This window comes from Anolis sagrei, chromosome 1 (assembly GCF_037176765.1).
Source record: "Anolis sagrei isolate rAnoSag1 chromosome 1, rAnoSag1.mat, whole genome shotgun sequence".
NCBI lineage: Eukaryota > Metazoa > Chordata > Lepidosauria > Squamata > Dactyloidae > Anolis > Anolis sagrei.
The window spans coordinates 269,224,354-269,244,652 of record NC_090021.1 but is presented as its reverse complement, the minus strand read 5'-3'; the positions used below and the strand labels follow the sequence as shown (position 1 = coordinate 269,244,652).

The following is a 20,299-nucleotide window of genomic DNA, read 5'->3' as shown; positions in this document are numbered from 1 at the left end:
CCTACTGTATATTCCACTTTCACTACCCTGGCAACATACTATGAAATTCTGGAATTTGTAGACTGGTGAAGCCTTCTGATGAGACTCCTAAATATTCTTATTTGAACTGTAAATTTCAGGATCCATAGGATATTGGCATGGCAATTCGAGCAGAATCGTAGCACTATAATTGCAAAGAGGTGAAAGACCCCAGAGCTGCTGGGAATTGCAACACCTATCAGCTTGCAAGATTCTTTATGATACTGTATATCTGAGATCTTTTTACCCTGACACTTTTATTGCATGGCTCTTTGTGCTGGCATCACCTTAATTAAGCACCTTTTCAAAAAGCTTGCTGTGCACCTAGATCTTTTCACTGACATTTCACAGGCATTTGATCTCTGTAGGCCCTTTTGCTGTAATTGCAACTCTGAGTTGTACATTTTTCTTTTTTCTGACTTCTTTCCTGCAGTTTTATTTCAAATCTCCTAAATTCATACTGGGGCAGGTCATGGCTGTGTCACAAATCTCTCTTTTCAAAAAATATGTCTGGGCAGCTAGGTTCCCCAGGGAGCACAAAGCGAAGGAACATTAGACAACATATATGAAAATCATAGTGGTGTTTACTGACTGGTTTTTGTTCTTAAGTTAGATACTAGAAAATATTAGATTACTCAGTGCTGAATCACTATTTCACTATTTCTGCTACCCACTTCTTTGTCTACATTGTAGAATCAATGTAGTTTGACAACACATGAACTGCCATGGCTAAATGCTATCTGGTCGTGGGAGTTGTACTTTTGCTCTTTGATAGCCGCCTCTCTGGTTTTGCTTCATCAAACTACAGTTCTTATGGTTCCATAGCATTGAGCCATGAGAGTTAAAATGATGTTGAATTCCATTAATTTAACAATGTAAATATACGATCAGTCTCAACAGCACTACTAGATTCTTTTGCAACCTTCCATCACCTTTGAGCAAATCCTTACCTTAGGCCATCCCTTGTTGTCCGAGTAAGATCGTCTTCCAAGTTCGATGTACTGGCGGTGGGTATGTAGGTGATTGTGGAGCCCTAATCTTGACCAGCATGTTCTCCTGCAGTGAGGGCATTGGGTTTCAAGTGGAAAGACAGTCCTGGTGGGGGTTGGCTTCCTCTTGGCACATTTCTGTCTATCACCCTCCATCCGTGCTTCTTCAAATTCTACAGCACTGCTGGTCACAGCTGACTTCCAGCTAGAGTGCTCAAGGGCCAGAGCTTCCCAGTTCTCTGTGTCAATGCCACAATTTTTAAGATTGGTTTTGAGTCCATCTTTAAATCTATTTTCCTGTCCTCCAACATTCTGTTTTCCATTCTTGAGTTTGGAGTAGAGCAACTGCTTTGGGAGACAGTGGTCAGGCATTTGGACAGCATGCCGATCCAGTGGAGTTGATGGCGGAGGACCATCACTTCAATGCTGGTGGTCTTTGCTTCTTCCAGCACACTGACATTTGTCCGCCTGTCTTCCCAAGAGATTTTCAGGATTTTTTGGAGGCAACACTGATGGAATTGTTCCAGAAGTTGCATGTGATGTCTGTAGATTGTCCATGATTCTCAGGCATATAGCAGGGTTGGGAGGACAATAGCTTTATAAACAAGCACCTTGGTATCCCTACGGATGTCCTGGTCCTCAAACACTTTGTGTTTCATTCCGAAAAATGCTGCACTCGCAGAGCTCAGGTGGTGTTGTATTTCATTGTCAAATGAGCAAATATTGCTTACTGTAAATACGAAAACTTGGGAGAGTGGAAAACTGGGTAAATAACAGAATTTTAAAAATAAAATTTTCACTATGAGAAACATAAATACCTATTGTACCATTTATGTTTTTTTGAATTTTGTATCTAAAAATGTATATTTCAGTAGGACAGAGGAAATGGGGAAAGAAATCTGCCCTAGAGAAGAAACATTTTCTGCTTTGCCTCCTCCAGCTTGTTCTTCATCTCCATGTCTGCATGATGGAACCTGTGTCCTGGATAAAATTGGTGGCTACAAGTGTGCCTGCCTAGCTGGTTATACTGGGAACCGCTGTGAAAGCTGTGAGTACATCCCTGTGCCTGAAAACATGATCAGAATATCTGTGTTTTAAGTAATTCTGTTACTGTTTAGCATATTCATATATAATGGTTAGGCTGATAGGGTTTGATTTATTAGCTTTTTTAAAAAAATGCTTTGAAAAGCCTAGTGTAAAGCTCATTGCAAAAAATAAAATTGATGTAGGCTGTAGATATTCTAATTAATGATATTTACTCTAGAGCCACAGTGGGTTAATCACTTTCCGCACTGCTCACCTATTTCATTAGATGCTCTGAGCTAATTTAAAACCTGCCTACATACCCAGTGAATCCACCCATATATCACATATAAGCTTCCTCTTACTTGAAACACTTGCAACTTACTTGAATATAATGTCCTGAATCAAAGATGGATATTGCATGGCCCTCCAGATGATTGGTGGATTATAACTCCCAGTGCTCCCCAACAATAGCTCTGTTGATTAGGACTGCTGGAAGTTGCAGGGGAACATCCAAAGGATTCCTGTCCTTGGCCTACATCTAGTTAACAACTATGTAAACCCCACTTAATGACTTCCAATTACTATGGTTAGATAGACCTGGAGAAAGATGTCAGGGGCTAGGCAAAACTGGCACCCTCCAAATATTTTGCACTATAATCTCCATAATCCCAAAATATTTATTATTTGCTTGGACTGGTGTAATTTAGATGGGCATCTCCTGCATATTAAATGGGTTTGGGACCAGGGCTCTGTCAAAAAGCGGACATGGTTAAAAAGCACAATTCAGTGCTTGTTAAGCTTGCAAATACAAAAACGCATATTCAATGGGCACTGAGTTAACTAATAGAAAAAAACAAATAGTGTGCTGAGTAGATGTAGAGATTTTTTTTAAAAAAACTGCTTAGTAGATTGAGAAATTGAAAAAGCATAGTGTGGCTGAAAAGGTGGTCCAGAGGCTGAAAGTGTGCAACGTGACTATAATTTAGATCAGTCAAAACAGAGAAATTTCAAAAAACTACTCAGGGTGTGTGTGTGTGTGTGCTTGTAATACCAAACACCTGGAAGGTGCCAAGCTGTCAGTTTAGGTAAATATAAAAATAAGCATTATTTCCGGTATTTCTATCCCGTTCCTTCTCAACCCCCAAAGGGGACTCGGGATGGCTTACATTTGGCAGCAATTCAATACCACTACATATAACACAGCAATATAATAATAATTAAAATGAGTAAAAAATTCATTAAAACACTAAAAAACAGTATTAAATATAGGGATCAAATCTTCCTTTCTGTCATTTTGAGCAGGTAAGATACTGGGAGACCCATGAGACCAACTCACAACTTTGCAATTTTTATTCTGGACCAATATGAGTTCTTTTTTCATTGGACTTTTTGCGATGGTGTTAAGAAAAGGTCTTAGAATTGAATACTGCATTCATAGCATCTCAAGTATTAATGATTCCTTGCAGTTCCACAGGAGAAATTTCTAATAATAAATTCAGTTTTGTTCAGAAGCTCAGAGATAGTGTTGAAACCCAGCTGTTTAGTGCTAGTATTTTCCCATAAGGTTCCCTCATTGTCCCTTTTTAGATATTTTATATCTAAATTTTATATATCTAAACACCACAAATGTAAGTCATATAACACTTTCTAGAGTTTTATATATTTAAGCATTTGGACTAGCATAAACTTTCTGCCTTACCACAGGATATTATCAGGTTTCAGTCTGGGATTACCTGCCAAGTATATTTCACATTTAAGGTCAGGGAAATCTCAACATACCATACTTTAAGGCCAAGTCTCTCCACTGGTGAATGCTTCAAGCAGTTTAACTTGAGCTTCACTTCAATGAATCCAGCAGTAAGTGTGAAAACTATAGAGAGGGATGTTTCTATTTTTATAGATCAATAACTATTTTTCATACTCTTGGCTCCCCAGGACTGTGTCAGTAGCAGGAGAATTGTCCATATTTCATTCTTTAAAAATCCAAATGACAACATGAAAAGTAGGATAGGGGTTGCGGTGGCACAATGGATTAAACCGTCGAGCTGCTGAACTTGCTGACCAGAGGGTTGGTGGTTCGAATCTGCAGGATGGGGTGCACTCCTGCTTTTAGATCCAGCTCCTACCAACCTAGCAGTTCAAAAACATGCAAATGTGAGTAGATCAATAAGTACAGCCTTGGCAGGAAAGTAAACAGCACTTCATGCAGTCATGCCAGCCACATGACCTAGGAGGTATCTACGGATAATGCAGGCTCTTAGACTTAGAAATTGAGATGAGCACCTCTACCCAGAGCCGGAGATGAAGGGGAAGCCTTTACCTTTATCTGGTTGTCTGTGTTTCATTGTTTCAAGGTATTGAATTTTTGCCTTGTGTCTGTATATGCTGGAATCTGCTCTGAGTCCTCTTATTTATTTACTGGATTTACATACCACTTTTCTCACCCCTGAAGGGACTCAAAGCAGTGTACAACAAGTAATGACAACATTCAGTGCCAACATATATATGAAACCGAAGCATAATAACGAAAACGAAAACATATAACTATAAATTAAACCTTAAAATTATATTAAACATAGAACATAAACAGACATTTAAAATTAAAATATAGAATTAAAACATCTTAATATAGCATTAAAACACAAAATCCAGAATCGTAATCCGAAGCCATTCCTATTGTCAAATGTGCTTATATCCTAGTCATTTCTTGTACTGCGTTACTTTACTGCCTGAAGGCTTGGTCCCATAGTCATATCTTTATGTTTTTCTGAAGGTGCTGATCTAATTTCACTGGGGAGGGAGTTCCAGACCCAATGGGCCACCACTGAGAAAGACCTGTTTCTCATCCCCAGATAGGGAGAAATGGTGGAATACAAATAAACCAATAAATAAATAATATTACTTGTAGAGCCTGGAGATGTGGCAGTCTTCATGGCACACAGTGACTTCCATTGATTATCCTTTTCTTTTTTCTTTTTTCTTTTTGCTTTAAACCCCAAGATGCAGTCAGGAGAGGCCAAGAATGTTCTTGAAATTCCAGAGTACCCTGGAGTTTTGAGGCAGTCTGGACAGTTGGATTGGATACAATTTGTCCCGACTCCCTGTTCAGCAAAGGGAAGGGGGATGACTCATGTCACCATCTCTTTTAGCTAGTCATGAAGCTCCATGTGAGGAGCTAGCAATTCCTATTTCAGCAAATTCCTATTACTGTTTCTAGCTTTTCCTATATGTGTAGTTAATGGTCGACTTTTCCAGCCAAATTATAATAATAATATAATAATTGCATGTTGCATCTATAATGTCAGAATCGGGTGCCCATAAGAAAAAGGGAAAATTGACCTCCTTCTTGATGGTCACAAGGGCAGAGCTAACTACAGTGACCAGGTGTTCAGATGAAGCTCTGTGGATGGGTAGGGGTAATGATTGGTTGGTTGTGTTTAAATATTTCAATGGTTAATATTTTAATGTATTTTTATAATGTTGTTTTACTTAATGTTAAACTGTCTGCACTGCAGTTGTTAGTTCATGGGCATCTAATGATTGCCAGTTGTGAGCCACCCTGAGTCCTCCCTCAGGGGTTGAGAAGGACGGGATATAAATGTTCAAAATCAATCAATCAATCAATCAATCAATCAATAGTCATGGCAGCAACACAGTGAAAGTGACAGCCTGGCCAATGCAGTCCTGGGCCACTTGGCCCCAGAACTAAGATCAGGTCTGCTCCTGGGATTTTTAGTTTGTTGTGGCATCACAGCTCTCTGACAGAGAAGGGTAAATATTTCACAAAATTTAAAGCCTTATAACATTCAGTCATGGTAGTAAATGTGGTGTTAAACTGCTATGATTATGCAGTGTGGATACACCCTTTATTGTGAGACAATTCTAAGTATGACAGGGAGCAAAATGTCCAGGAGATAGCAATTCCTATTTCAGCAAATTCCTATTACTATCTCAGGAAAAACTTTTCCTATATGTGTAGTTAATCCAGCCAAGTAATAATGATGATGATGATGATGATGATGATGATAATAATAATAATAATAATACATTTTATTTATATTCCACCCTTCTCCTCTAGGGGACTGAGAGTGGATTATAGCATTTACACACATAGGCAAGCATTCAATGCTTTTACAATCATATACAATGAGACAAACAAACACAAACAAAGGCAGAGGCTTCTCCTTTCATTTCCGGCTTCTGGAGGCGGTGCTTATCTCTGACGCTGGGGAGGTGCTTTTCTCTATTTTCAAGCCAAGGAGCCTGTGTTGTCACCTCCTGGGAGGGAAGTCAGCAAGATTGCTGCGAGCATCTCTTTGCCTTTTCTCGCCAAAGTGGTACCTATTTATCTACTCGCATTTGCATGTTTTTGAACTGCTAGGTTGGCAGGAGCTGGAGCTGAGAGATGGGAGGTGACCCCCTTCTCATAGATTTGAACTGTCAACCTTCAGCAGTTCAGCAGCACAAGGATTTAACCCATTGTGCCACCACAGTTATGTGTATATCAGTATATTATTTTGACACAGATATTTAGGATTTTATAGATGGCCATACTATCAAAGGCTAGTCAACACTGGGCTATTATATGTACAGGTGTAAAGACTTTTTGGACTTTTAAGATATCTGCCATGTTAGGGAGTGGATCTCTTCAAACCTATCAAGCCACAAAGGACTGAAAGACATTAAGATTGCCCCTGATGTATTTTGCCCACTACAGACTCTCTCCAGAAAAGTAATCTCCAACATAAGCCAAATTCCTTTGATCCAGCAAGTATTCCAGGCACTGGAGCATTCCAAACACTGGAATGCTCTCTGTGCCCCGGCTTTCAAGCTGCCTTAAGTCCTACCTTTGGGGAAAATATGAGATAGAAAGAAAGTGATTGATTGAAAAAAATAATTGATTTCTGCCTTTGGAGAAATTGCAAGATAGGCCAAACAGTGCTGTGTGAGAACAAATAACAAAGTGGTCACATCCATGATACTAATTCTTGAATGTGTGTGTGTGTGATTGGTTCCCTATAAATAATCCTACTGTGTACTATGCAGAAAGATAAGGAGGGTGTTCTGGGACTAATAGAGTCCTGCCAATCCAAAGATCAGGTGATCCAAAGCTAAGGCACAGTCTACGGGGAAAGAGAGAAGGGAAACCACAGGAAATAGAAGTAAGCTGGTTAGACAGAGATTTGTGGGAGGTTCTCGTGTGTGTGTGTGTGTGTGTTCTGTTTGTGTGGGTTTGTTTTCTCCTGAACTGCCTCTGTAGTTCCTCACCTGTTAGACAGCTTGAGGAAGGATAAAGAGACAAAACCAAACTTTTTCCAATCCATGATCTGCCAATCAGAGTCAGAAAAGAAGCACTAAGCCCATCTGCTGGGATCACAAATGAAGTATTTTACCAGCACTATTAATATAACTTCACCTTGCCCAGAATCTTATTCAAAATTTCAGTAGTAAGATTTGGAAAACATTTAATTTGGCTACTTGTCCCCTCTCTGCTTTATTGCCACCTTTTGTGTCTATGTAGAATCACCTTTCTGAGCCTGTGTTTAACTAGGTGAGAGAGAGTTCTCTCTGATCCTTTTAATGAGGCCCCATTTTTCTATTATAGGACTTAGCATTCTGGCTCTGTGGAGTCTCCCATGGTACTGCTGGCCTTCATAGCGAGGGATTGTGACCCCTTTTTGCTCTGAGACTTCCTGTCCTCATTGTCTAAAACAAAGCCCAGCAAAATCGAGCCCTTGAGTAAATGCTGGGATCTTGCATTGAATGGGAAACTTCCATTGCTTCATGGATTCCCAGTCTCCGCTGCCAGCTGAGTGCTATTTATTCTGCATCCTAATGAAGAGTTCTCCATTGAGCTGAACTGTGGTCTACTATGCCATCACTACCAGCCTCAGATTGTGCCAGGTTCAGCTCTAATGTTGTTGTTAGGGTTTTTGTGCTTTTTGGATGGCCTGTGAAAGTGTTCTCTTGGGTTTCCCCCTGTGTGACTGTACTTGACTCTTGTCTGCTATCATCATTCAACAATACAGAGGGCTTTTAATGAGACAATTCTTCGAGGTTTTCTTGTATTTATTGACTGACTCATATTTAAAAGAGCCTCACTTGTAGCCTTTGATGGCAATAAAGCCGGAAAGTGCTTTCCTCAATAGCATGTGTGGGGGATATATGGCCCTTGTACTGTTATATCCCTTCTCTTTCCAGAAGAAAGATAAAACAAAGTACAGTTAAGAGAATGTACTGTACAAAAAGTATATACAAGCAGTCTCTGAGTTACAAACATCTGACTTAACAAACAACTCATAGTTAAGAATGGGGGTGAGACAACAAGAAGTGAGAGAAATCTACCCCTAGGAAGGGAAATTCACTCCTGAAAGAGTTATCATGGAGAAAAGTATCTCCACTGAAGCTTTCTCACAAATCCTTGTTTCCACAACAAGCCAATTTTTTCAAAATCCAATTATCACAGGGGCAGGAAGTGAAGTGAAATATTTGAACAGGAGCACAGAAAGCAAAGCAAACACCACAGGGGTGTTAACTCCTCCCTATGGTAGCCAAAGAAAACACACACACACACACATGTATGGTAAAGGTTTCCCCTTGTCATTAAGTCTAGTCATGTCTGACTCTGGGAGTGCTCATCTGAATTTCTAAGCCAAAGAGCCGGCGTTGTCCGTAAACACCCCCAAGGTCATGTGGCCAGCATGACTACATGGAGCATCGTTACCTTCCTGCTGAAGAGGTATCTATTGATCTACTCACTTTTGCATGTTTTCAAACTGCTCAGTTGGCAGAAGCTGGGACTAACAGTGGGAGCTCATCCTGCTCCCTGGATTTGAACTGCTGATCTTTTGGTCAGCAAGTTCAGCAGCTCAGTGGTTTAACCCATTGCATCACTGGGGGCACACACACACACACACACACACATATATAGAGAGAGAATGAGATGGAGTTTAAATTTTAAAATGTATCCATTCCGACTTACATATACATTAAACTTTAGAACAAACATACAGAGCATATCTTGTTTGTTACTTGGGGATTGCCTGTAAACAATTTTTTAATCAACTTACATTTAAAATTAAAAGTACAGCACATCCCATTTATGTCACACCCAGTTTAAAAACAAAGACAAACAAAAAGAAATCATAGAGAGGGAATGCAAAACATGGGGGCAGTTACTGAGAAGTCTGTCTCATGTGTGCATCTCCAGTTGTATGTGTGATGGTGCTGGTGCCCAGAGAAATCCCCAATAGCAGTTGAACAACACTTGGAAGGCTACATGTTCTTCATCCCTGTACTATTCATTGTTGTTGTTATGTACTTTCAAGTTGTTTCCAAGTTATGGCAACCCTAAAGTGAACCTGTCACAAAGTATTCATTGCAAGATTTGTTTCGGGAAAGGCATTGACAATGCCTTTTTCTGAGTCTGAGACTCTTTTTCTGAGACCTGCCCAAGGTAACTCGGTGGGTTCCCCTGGCTGAGCAGGGATTTGAAAATTATATGTGATTACTTGAAATTTTAAAGTGGGGAAAAAATTAAAGGATAATTAAACTGAGTAAGATAAAATATTGTACTTAGGAATAACCCAAATGCCGTTTCCATGATATCTAGTGACATGTTCTGGCAAAGATTCTTTATAAAACATATCAATCATCTTTACAAGAAAGAAGGCAAAATGTATTTCATGGTCCCTTGAGACTGACTTTTCTAAAATTTAAAACTGGCATCTGATTTTATGGGTAACAACTTGCTTCGTTGCTTTGGAAGTGGGAGAAGTGAGGTGGAAAGTAATTTAAAAGCTGAACTAGAAGAAATATTTAAAGTTCTTAATGGGAGAGTAATCATATAAATTATATAGACTTGGAGTGCAGAGAAACTGTCGTACCTGGTAAGGCCTAGATTAATAAGGCAAATGCATGTTTATACTTACCATTTTCATGATAGGTGAAGGTACTTGAAGCTGGTGTAAGTGCATTCATTCTGTATCAACACTGTTGTTTTTGTTTTCTGAATATTGAATGTTTTATGCCCAATATTGATGTTGAATATAGACTATATAAGTGATGTGTAAACTCGATAGATTTTATTGGGGTGGGGTGGAGAGAATGCATTTGACTAGTGCATTTTTAAAAATAAGGCTCTGCATTTTGTTTTTTTAACAATCCTTAGTCCCTTGGATATAGCATTGGTCTGCTTCCTTTCTCTTCATGGATGGCATAAAGAAAATTTTCTTATAGCCTTCTTCTTGTGGCTGCCAGTAAGAATGATGTTTTCCTCCCTTATTGCAACCCCATGTTGGCTTGCCAGCCCACTTAGTTGTTTACCGTAGCCTGGAGACCTGTCTCCATGGGCCCATGTGATCCTTTTTAAATTATTCTCTTTTGAGCAATGTGACAATGAACTAAGAACAAGTGCATAATTAAATGAGTCAACTCTGAATACTATGACTATACTGCTTCCAAAACCTTATAAACTAAACAGAAGCTGGGAGATTTTATATATATATAAGGTCTCATCTACACTGCCATATAATGAGTTTCAAACTGCATTATATGGCAGTGTACATGGGGCCAAAGTCTAACATAAGCAATGTTGTTGTTCATTTGTTCAGTTATTTCCAACTTTTTGTAACCTCATTGATCAGCCCATGCCAGAGCTCCCTGTCAGCTGTCGCCACCCCCAACTCCTTCAAGGTCAAACCAGTGGCTTCAAGGATACCATCCATCCATCTTGCCCTTGGTTGGCCCCTCTTCCTTTTTTCTTTCATTTTCCCCAACATAATTGTCTTTTCTAAGCTTTCCTGTCTTCTCATTATGTGGTCAAAATACTTCATCTTTGTCTCTAATATCCTTCCCTCCAGTGAGTAGTTAGACATTATTTCCTGGAGTATGTACTGGTTTGATCTTCTTGTGGTCCAAGGCACTCTCGGGATTTTCCTCTTGCATCCATACATTACTACGGGGAATTTGACATTTAACTATGTGGATCTTTGTTGTCAGTGTGATGTCTCTACTCTTCAGTAAGGAATATTCCTTTACAATTTGGGAACTATCGCACTCCAGAGCAGAATCACCTCCGACTTTAAACACCACACCAGCGGGTTATAATCTGCAAGCAGTTTATTTTAGAATATAAGAAGCCAAAGCAGTAAAAAGTAATCCACAGTAAAAAGTAATCCAACTGATATAAAGGTAGACAGGAACAAAGAGTCCAAAGAAATCCATGAAACTAGGCACTTGAATCCATGTACAGAACAGAAGCATATTCCATAGAATAAACATAAGCTAAGGTAGACCTTGGTGCTGGGAACTTGGCATTATTCTGACGTTGCATCGACTGAAGCAATATCTCTCATGCATCACTTATAAACCCTGCTGTAATTCCCTAACAGATAGGAACGGATTATTTCTTAATTTTGGTTTCAAATCCAACTTCTGTTGGAGTCTAGCCAAGTGTCTTAATTGCTGTATGGACTGTTTCTGTTTACTGAAACATATTTTCCTGTTCAAACATCTTTTCCCTCTCACTCCCCTCATTAACTCCTGCACCTGGGACCTCAAAATCAACTTCATTCTCAGAGAACTGATCAGAGAACTGCAGCCTTTCCAAAGCTCGAGGCCTTGAGAATCCTCTTGCAGTAACTCAGGCCTCTGTGACCTGTCTTGTAAACTCCATTCAGGCCCTTGCAGCAACTCAGGCCTCTCTGGCCTCTCATCCCCAGACTCTGGTCCAGAAACTGAATCAACATCCCCATTCCCTTCAGGAACATCAACATAAACATCATCCCCATTCCCATCATGCAAATCAACATCAACATGAACATCATCCCCAATCCCATCATGCAAATCAACATGATCATCAGACACAATCACAGGCTGAACAGGCTGACATACAATAGGAAATGAATTGTTTAAAAGGCAGATAGAACAAGTGAAACAATGGGAAATGATGTATGTGACTGGGAATGTCATTAGACAAACATTATTTTTATTGCTAGTATGGAAGGTTCAAGGTCAAGATTTCATCCAAGAGTTGAGAAGGTGCAATGATGCAGAAGGCACAAGTGGAAATATACACCTTAGTGATTATGTCACCGTGGAGTCTTAAATTTAGCAATATGGTGGCCTCACCTCTATCCAGATGTAAAGAACTGAGGATAAATCTTTCATTATTATCTAAATAGCAATGATGGAGTAACATAAGCTTTACTATATGTGCAGTTGCTCTTGCTTGGAAACAGTTTTTACCAAGGAGAAAACAACTGCTGCAAAGAAAAATAGAAAATCCAGAAAACTTTACAAAATGTCCTTTTGGGGCCACAGCTTTCACAACATGGACAAGCTGACTGGGTGTTCTGGAAATAAAAAATGCATTTCCAAGTCTGAGGAAAACTGATGGATTCTGATATTTCCCTTTTGGCGCCCTTCGAGAGAGACTAAGCCTAATTGTCATAGTTTATTCAGACCTTTTGTTCTCTCCTTGGAGGCTGCTGGGTCAGCTGGCTGGAATGAGGGTGTGACCGTAGGTCTCCTTGTGGGTAAGCCCAGAGCTGAGCAGGCAGAAAAGCTGGATGACAATACTCAAGCTCCATGGTCCCTCTTGCAGCAGAGCCCAACAAAGCTCTTCCAGGCCTCTAGGTCAGATCTTTTATGTTCTCTCCTTGGAGGCTGCTGGGTCAGCTGGCTGGAATGAGGGTGTGACTGCCGGTCTCCTTGTGGGGTAAGCCCAGGGCTGAGCAGGCAGCAAAGCTGGATGGCAGTACTCAGGCCCCAGGGTCCCTCTTGCAGCATATAAACTCTATATTTGAATGCAAAATTTCATCCCCTTGGTTTTGGTGCTTTCATGGCCAAATGGCTCAATCCATGTTAGGATTGAGCATGCAGAATCACTGCAGAATGCTCTTTGTTGTAGTGATGGTGGAGGTGGGGGTGTTTTCAATGGTTTGTAGTGTGGTGAATTTAGTCCAGTTGTAAGACTCAATCTTAAAGGAGCGATCCAAAGTGTCAGACTTATTTGGCAGATAGTTCAGCACCTTGGATAGTTCCTGGAGCAGTTTACATAGCCTAACAAAAAATTATTGGTGTCTTGGTTTTTAGGCTTGTTCCTGGGGTTATTTAGCGCACTGATTCAGAAAATTGAACAGACTGCATAAGTGTTCTGGGAGAAGGTTTATGTGGTTACCTTAGATTCTGACTATGGCCACTCCAATGCCACTCCACGGTTGATTCCGCTGCTGATAAATCTGTAGTTTCAAGTCTGTTGCTATTGAGAAGAGCTTTTCACAAGTTTGAAATGTACACTTAATTTTTTTTATTTAGAAACAGTTCCTTTACTTTGCTACTCTTTTCTTGCAAGATAAAAAGAAGCATCATATCTTAGAAAGTAAATGGCAGAGAGTACTTACTAACATAGGAGATGTGTGCATATATAAGCAATAATACAAAAGGGATGTGTGAATGATGCATATAGCATAATTTTATTTCTGGGGACTATCACAATTTTGACAAAAGGTGGTCTGTGCACTCTGACTTTTAAGCAACTAGTCAATCAGTTATTTTAGTTGCAATTTTAGTTGTCCAGCTGAATTTTTCTGAACATTGTTCTTAGTCCTAATTCAGACCTGCCACATTTAGACAATATATCTGTCCAAATTAAATTCTGGAGCATTGTGGAACAACAACAACAACAACAACAACAATAATACTATATTTATACACTGTCCTATCTCCCCAAAGGGACTCAGGGTAGTGAACAACAAAGTCAGCAAATATTCAATGCCATACAATATAAAAACACATAAACAAATAATCATACCACCCAAAACCCTCGCAGATCCATATTTAAACCAAAAATAAGACTCATTATAACATGTAACATTTACAATTCCATAGTAATCCCATCAAAAAAACATCAAGTCAGACCAAGTGAAGTGAAGAATTAACTATTCTTCAAGTCTAAATGGAAAATTGGGCCACACAGTGGTTTTTAACTCTTTACTGAAATGTCAGAAACTGTCCTTTATATGGGTTGCTGTGAGTTTTCCGGGCTGTATAGCCAGAAGCATTCTCTCCTGATGTTTTGCCTGCATCTATAGCAGGCATCTCAGAAGTTGTGAGGTCTGTTGGAAACTAGGAAAATGGGGTTTCTATATCTGTGAAATGTTCATGGTGAGTGAAGTAACTCTTGCCTTTTTGAGGGAGGTGGGAATGTTGCAATTGACCACCTTGATTAGCATTTAATGCCCTAGCAGTTTCAAGGTCTGGCTTCTTAATGCCTGGGGGAATCCTTTGTTGGGGGTGATTAGCTGGCCCTGGTTGTTTCTTGTCTGGAATTCTACTGTTTTTGAGTGTTTTGAGTGTTGTTCTATATTTTGTTATGATTTTTGAGTTTTTAAGCACTGGTAGCCAGATTTTGTTCATTTTCATGGTTCTCTCCTTTCTGTTGAACAAGCATGTGGACAATTTTCATGGCCTGGAAAGCTCACAACAACCCAGTGATTCCAGCCATGAAAGCTTTTGACAATACACTGTTCTTTATATCTTATTTTTGGGAGTATTTTTTCTTTTATATTTCATTCTGGATCTTGTTTTTGATCTAGATCAGTAGAACATTCTGGAAACTTTGAAATTCAGTGAAAATAATCATCACAAAAAACAAACAAAGGAACAATAGCATTTCCAATGTTTTTCAGAGTTATTCCTATTTTCATGCCCAGGAATTTTGTACAAGTCTACTAAAAGTCTGGCTAGTTCAGACACCTTGTGTTTCCAATCACAGAGCCTGCACAACAAAATCATTGTATTAAGTAATTTGAGTATTTCCAATGTAGGAGAGACTCCTCCTTTACCTACTACAGTTTGATTATTGTTGTGTTTTAAGTTGTGTTTGGAAATCAAGCTCTCTATATAAATCCTTCATTAAAGGATCTTATGTCAGCAATTCTGAAGGGATTGAACATTTTTTCCAGTGTTGGTGAAGGACTTCATTTGACCACGTGATAAGAAGAACTCTAACCAAAAGCCCACAATGGTCTTGGTGTTCATTTGTGTTTCATATGCATTTGTTGTTTTTATATTCCCTTTTCACATGTGATCTAAGATGTCATATGGACCAGCCCCCCCCCCCTTTTCTGTGCAAGCCTCCAATCCTCACAAGCCCTGCACCACCCCATAATTCTGTTGGGCAAATAATACCTTCAAAATTTCTGATCTTGGAGGTTTACTGGAGTAGTATTCATAGATTATAGAACTGTGATAGGGCTTATCTCTGAAGGGGATGAGTCTGCTTATCTTCCTGACTGTGAGAGCTGTTCAACAGTGGAATTCTGCTCCAGAGTGTGGTGGAGGCTCCTTCTTTGGTGGCTTTTAAACAGAGGCGCGATGGCCATGTGTCAGGGGTGTTTGAATGCGATTTTCCTGTTTCTTGGCAGGAGGTTGGACTGGATTCTTTGATTCTATTATTCTAATGACCATATGAGATATTACTAACTGCTGTACAGGTAACACGAAACAGTTAACATCAAACATTGAAACAGAGATCAGAGAAATTGAAAACAATAGAATGTGTGAGATTGAAGCTGAAGAAGGAAGAGGCATATACAGATCCATTGGTCATTCCTGGTCACTGAACCATCAAGCAGCTTTATATTTGTACGAAACCAAAGGAATAGTCAGTGCAGTGTAGTAGTTAGGATATTAGATTGGAACTAGGGAGATTTAGGTTCCTCTTCCTACTTGATCTGAGACCAGTCACTTTCTCTCAGTCAGAGCAACTTTACAGGCTTGTTGTTGGGGGGGGGGGGGGGGGGAGTGAGACACATGCCAAATAGAGCTCTGTGGACAAATGATAAGAGATAGATGTAACCATCAATAATAATCACCATCGACTCAGTGGACAAAAAGGCAGACTATCAAGGCACTATGGTGTTGGAAAGGATAGGTTTCAGAGCATGTACATATCAAGAATGCTAGAGAGAAAAGGTACCAAAATTATGGAGCTCTTTATAATTTTCATTCTGTTCAATCTTATATGCAGATCAATTCAGTTCTGTAATCAAAATAGGTTAAGTCCGTAACTGGAAAGGTTGTATCCAAAGACACAGATTTCTAAGGGACTGGAACAATACTGATAAAGATCAAGTGTCTAGTTATAAGCAACAGCTTTTAAATTGCCTCCGGATGAATACATCACAGTAGTTGACCCAAGCATGCTTTCACATGGTTACTGTCTCATTCACAGAAGTATGGAGCTGGAAAACATCAGGGTGGGTTCCACTTGGCTGGAAAGGCATGAAAAGATTTTTCATTGCTGCTGGGATTACATCATTGCTTTATTTTGATTACTCCGGACTGGTGGAGTAACTGCAAAAGATGTTTTGCTCATGAAACGGGACAAAAACACAGCTCTAAATCCACAGATGAAAGCATCCACAAGTGAGAGTGGATGGTTCTTGCAGAAGTTTCTATTATGTTTATGTTAGAAATGAACACACAGACACAGACAGGAAGAATGGTTAATTCTGGAGTGTATTAAATATGTTTTCATCACACACATTGCCTTTGTGGGAAATTTTGGTTATCAGGACAGAATGTGTGGTTTCAAAATGTTTCTTCTAGCCTCTGAATGGATGTGTGTTTTCACCTTGGTATCTGTGATGGTGCTTGGATTTCAGTCTAGAAGGGCATTCACCATTCTGGGTTTTAGTCTGAGTCAAATAAGCAATCCAAAATAGATGCTGAACCAATTACAGACAGTCCCCAACTTAGAACAAGATATTTTCTGTAAATTTGTTCTTAAGTTGAATTTGTTTGTAAGTTGGAATAGGTACATATTGGACATAATAATAACAATAATAACAATAACAACTTTGTATTGTCGAAGGCTTTCATGGCTGGAATCACTAGGTTCTGGTGGGTTTTTTCGGGCTATAGAGCCATGTTCTAGAGGCATTTCTTCTGACATTTCGCCTGCATCTATGGCAAGCATCCTCAGAGGTAGTGAGGTGACAACAACTTTGTTCTTATATCTTGCCACCAGCTTTTCAAAGGGACTCAGGGTGGCTTACATATGGGAGAGTGTCCATAAAACATACAAGCAAAAACATATTAATATAAAAGCATCATAAAATACAACAACCCAGATAAAAACATGCTAAAACATAAAAGTATAAAACTAATTGCAGTGGAGCTTCATAAGACAGTGACCAGGATTACTAGAATGGGCATGTCCAAGCTAAGAAGGATTGGGCAAGGGATAGTGCAAACAGCGTACTATAGGGGCGGGGAAGTGGATGAAGTGCAAAGCAGAGTACTATCTGGCAACCTAGGGACTGGGCATCTATAAAGAGGGACTAGTCCTTCTCGAATGCTTGCTGGAAAATCCAAGTTTTCAAATCCCTGTGAAAAGAGGACAGTGTGGGGGCTTCCCCAATCTCCCTGGGAAGGGTGTTCCAAAGTTGGAGAGCACCACTGAGAAGGCTCTCTCCTTCATCCCCACCAGTCAAATAGGTTTTCTTCTCTCTCCTCCCTCCACACAAACTTTTTAAAGGACTAGTGGTACATGACTCAAACACCAAACAGGGTGCATGTGGCAGTTTAGACATTTCTCAGCATCACTGTAAAAAAAAAAGCCATGCACAAAATTGTCTGCTAATCTTCAACTAAGTTCCCACCATTCCTTATTTTGGTGATGCTGGGTGGAGCTGACCAGAGGATCAGAAATGTCACATTTCTACTGTGGAACAACTGTACTTATGTGGATCTTTGTTTAGAAAAAAAGATATGGGTTAGTTTGTAATCTCATCAGTGATCACCGAGCAGTAATAATTTCCCAAACTACTTGTATATGTTCCATATACACACTTGTCATCACTGTGATTATAAGAGATTATGCAACTCATGTCCTAAAACATTTAGACAGGCTTCTAAGGACAGTCTTTGTAAAACTTCTTGTGCCTTAGACACAGTTAAAAACTTCTACTAGTAGTATGGGCTTGGCCAGTACTACTCACATTAGTGGTCTGTGGACTCCCCAAGCCATCTGCTAAGAGTAGCTGGACAGTTTTTAGGAAAGAATTGATTGTAGCTGGTCAACCTCATCAGACTGCTCAAGAAGGACTGGTCTAGTATAAAGTAGTAGTTGTTGTTTATTCGTTCAGTCACTTCCAACTCTTCATGACCTCATGGACCAGCCCACGCCAGAGCTCCCTGTCCCTAAAGTAGTACAATATCACGTAGCATAACTGATAATAGTATTGGTACTTTAAAAAGCAAAATGTGTAGTCCAGCATATCTTACAATAATTTCTAGAAAAGATCATTAACAGCCAGAAATCAAGAAAGTAAGTCTTTGCTAGGGAAGATTCCCGTTTTTAAAAAAATAAAGATCTAACAAAAATGTACACTTTAACATTATTTTAAGCACTCTCTCTCTCCTCCCCTCATAAATTTGAAACATTATTGTGAGGTGGATTTCTTTTCATTAAATCTTTCAAAATGCTCAGAGAGGCCAATGGGTGCTGATGTTTTATTTCATATATTACTTTGAGTGAGGTGGATCAGCTCCACTCATATTGCAATCCAAATCCTTAGTTTGTGCCATAATTCACTGATAAATGTCAATGCTTATGATCATACTGAAGACAAAGAGTTATTATCAGCCTATGAGATATATTATGAATGAGAGATGGGTGGATGAAATTAACCTATATATTATTTAAGAGTGAATAATAGAGGAGAAAGGGAGCAAAAAAAGAAAGGTCAGATTTATTTATGCAGGGAAGCAATGCAACAAGTGCAAAGGATAGTCAGAATTTGAAAAGGATTGATATCCAAAAGAGAACAAAATGGCTTAAACAGGTAATCTGATTTTTCTGTAGGAGATTGAGTATAGAAACCTATTTTTAAATGGCAAATTATTCAAAGTTCAGGCAAGTGATCCAAAAGTAACTGGAGGAATGAATGAAAATTGACTGCATGTTATTAATAGTGGAAATGTTTAATTTAAAAATTCAGATACTCTTGTCTTCATTTCTTCTAGATGGCCACTGAGTTCTAAATATACCCACAGAACACAGGGCATTTAAATATAGTTCATACAAGACAGATGCCAAAATATATCTGCAGAAAGGGGGAAAGATTATAGAAAATCTTATTACAGTACTTAAAGACTACCTCTAAAACTTTGATACCTTTACATCTCCTCCTCTTAATTTTATCATATTAAATATAGAGCCTACATTTAACTAGAAAGCCTTGATCGTGTGCCCTCTTGGAAAATAAAACAAGTGGTCACTCAGGGTTAGTGAGGTGGGATGGGTGAAGAAAACCTGATTGTCATGGCAGGACAGGAAAGGCAGTTTTAAAAGCATCCATGAATACTGCCTTATAATATAGGCTAGAAAGTAAAATTAATGGCCTGATTGGACAAATGTATTCAGATAATTGGGGGGGGGGGGGGGGGTCCACCATGGACAAACTTCAGGTGATGGTGATCTCTTTCTTTCATTGGATGTTTTTAAGTAGAAGTTATAAGGAATGCCTTGGATTTTTGCATAGGTAGGAAGTCGAATTAGATTTATTTATTTATTGTATCAGAAGTAAACCAAGGATACAGTTGAAAATGTTTTTTTTAAAAAAACACAAAGTTTAACAACTTAGCATTATATTAAATGTCCTTTGACCAGAAACTGGCCTCTGGTGTTTCTATAAGGAGGTCCTCCATTGTGCATGTGGTAGGGCTCAAGTTGCATTGCAGTAGGTGGTCTGTGGTTTGCCCTTCTCCACAGTCACATGTCGTGGACCCCATTTTGTGGCCCTATTTCTTAAGGTTGGCTCTGCATCCCATGGTGCCAGAACGCAGTCTGTTCAGCAACTTCCAAGTCAAATTAGATGACTCTTCCAAATAGATGATCCATAGTCCTCTGCAGTTTTGTGATTCTCTAGTTCTATAGATAGTTGTGAAAGTTTTAAAGCTAAGTGTTACTGACAGTAGAGAAATTTGTCTCTGAAAGAATATTCCATCTGTGATATTTATTTATTTATTTATTTGCTATACTTGTATACCGCCGTTTCTCAGCCTAGCCGGCGACTCAACGCGGTTTACAACAACTTATAACAAACAACAGTATACAGTTTAAAAGCATAAAAACACGATCCACAATACATATATCAATAAACAATCCAATTCATCTCTTGACTAAAATCCCGATCCAGTTTCGTCGTCCAAATTGCCAGTCCTTCAATAGTCTCTGTTGTGATGGGTACCTG

General features: G+C 39.3%; 1 protein-coding gene across 3 annotated transcripts in view; it reads left to right on the top strand.

The window, feature by feature from the left end:
- Positions 1-20,299, top strand: part of PAMR1 (peptidase domain containing associated with muscle regeneration 1) — a 92,358-nt gene that overhangs the window by 52,306 nt on the left and 19,753 nt on the right. For all 3 annotated transcript variants that reach the window (XM_060764787.2, XM_060764808.2, XM_060764797.2), the window contains one exon: positions 1,948-2,055. In XM_060764787.2, the coding sequence (XP_060620770.2) occupies positions 1,948-2,055 (108 nt within the window). The remainder of the gene's footprint in view (positions 1-1,947; positions 2,056-20,299) is intronic.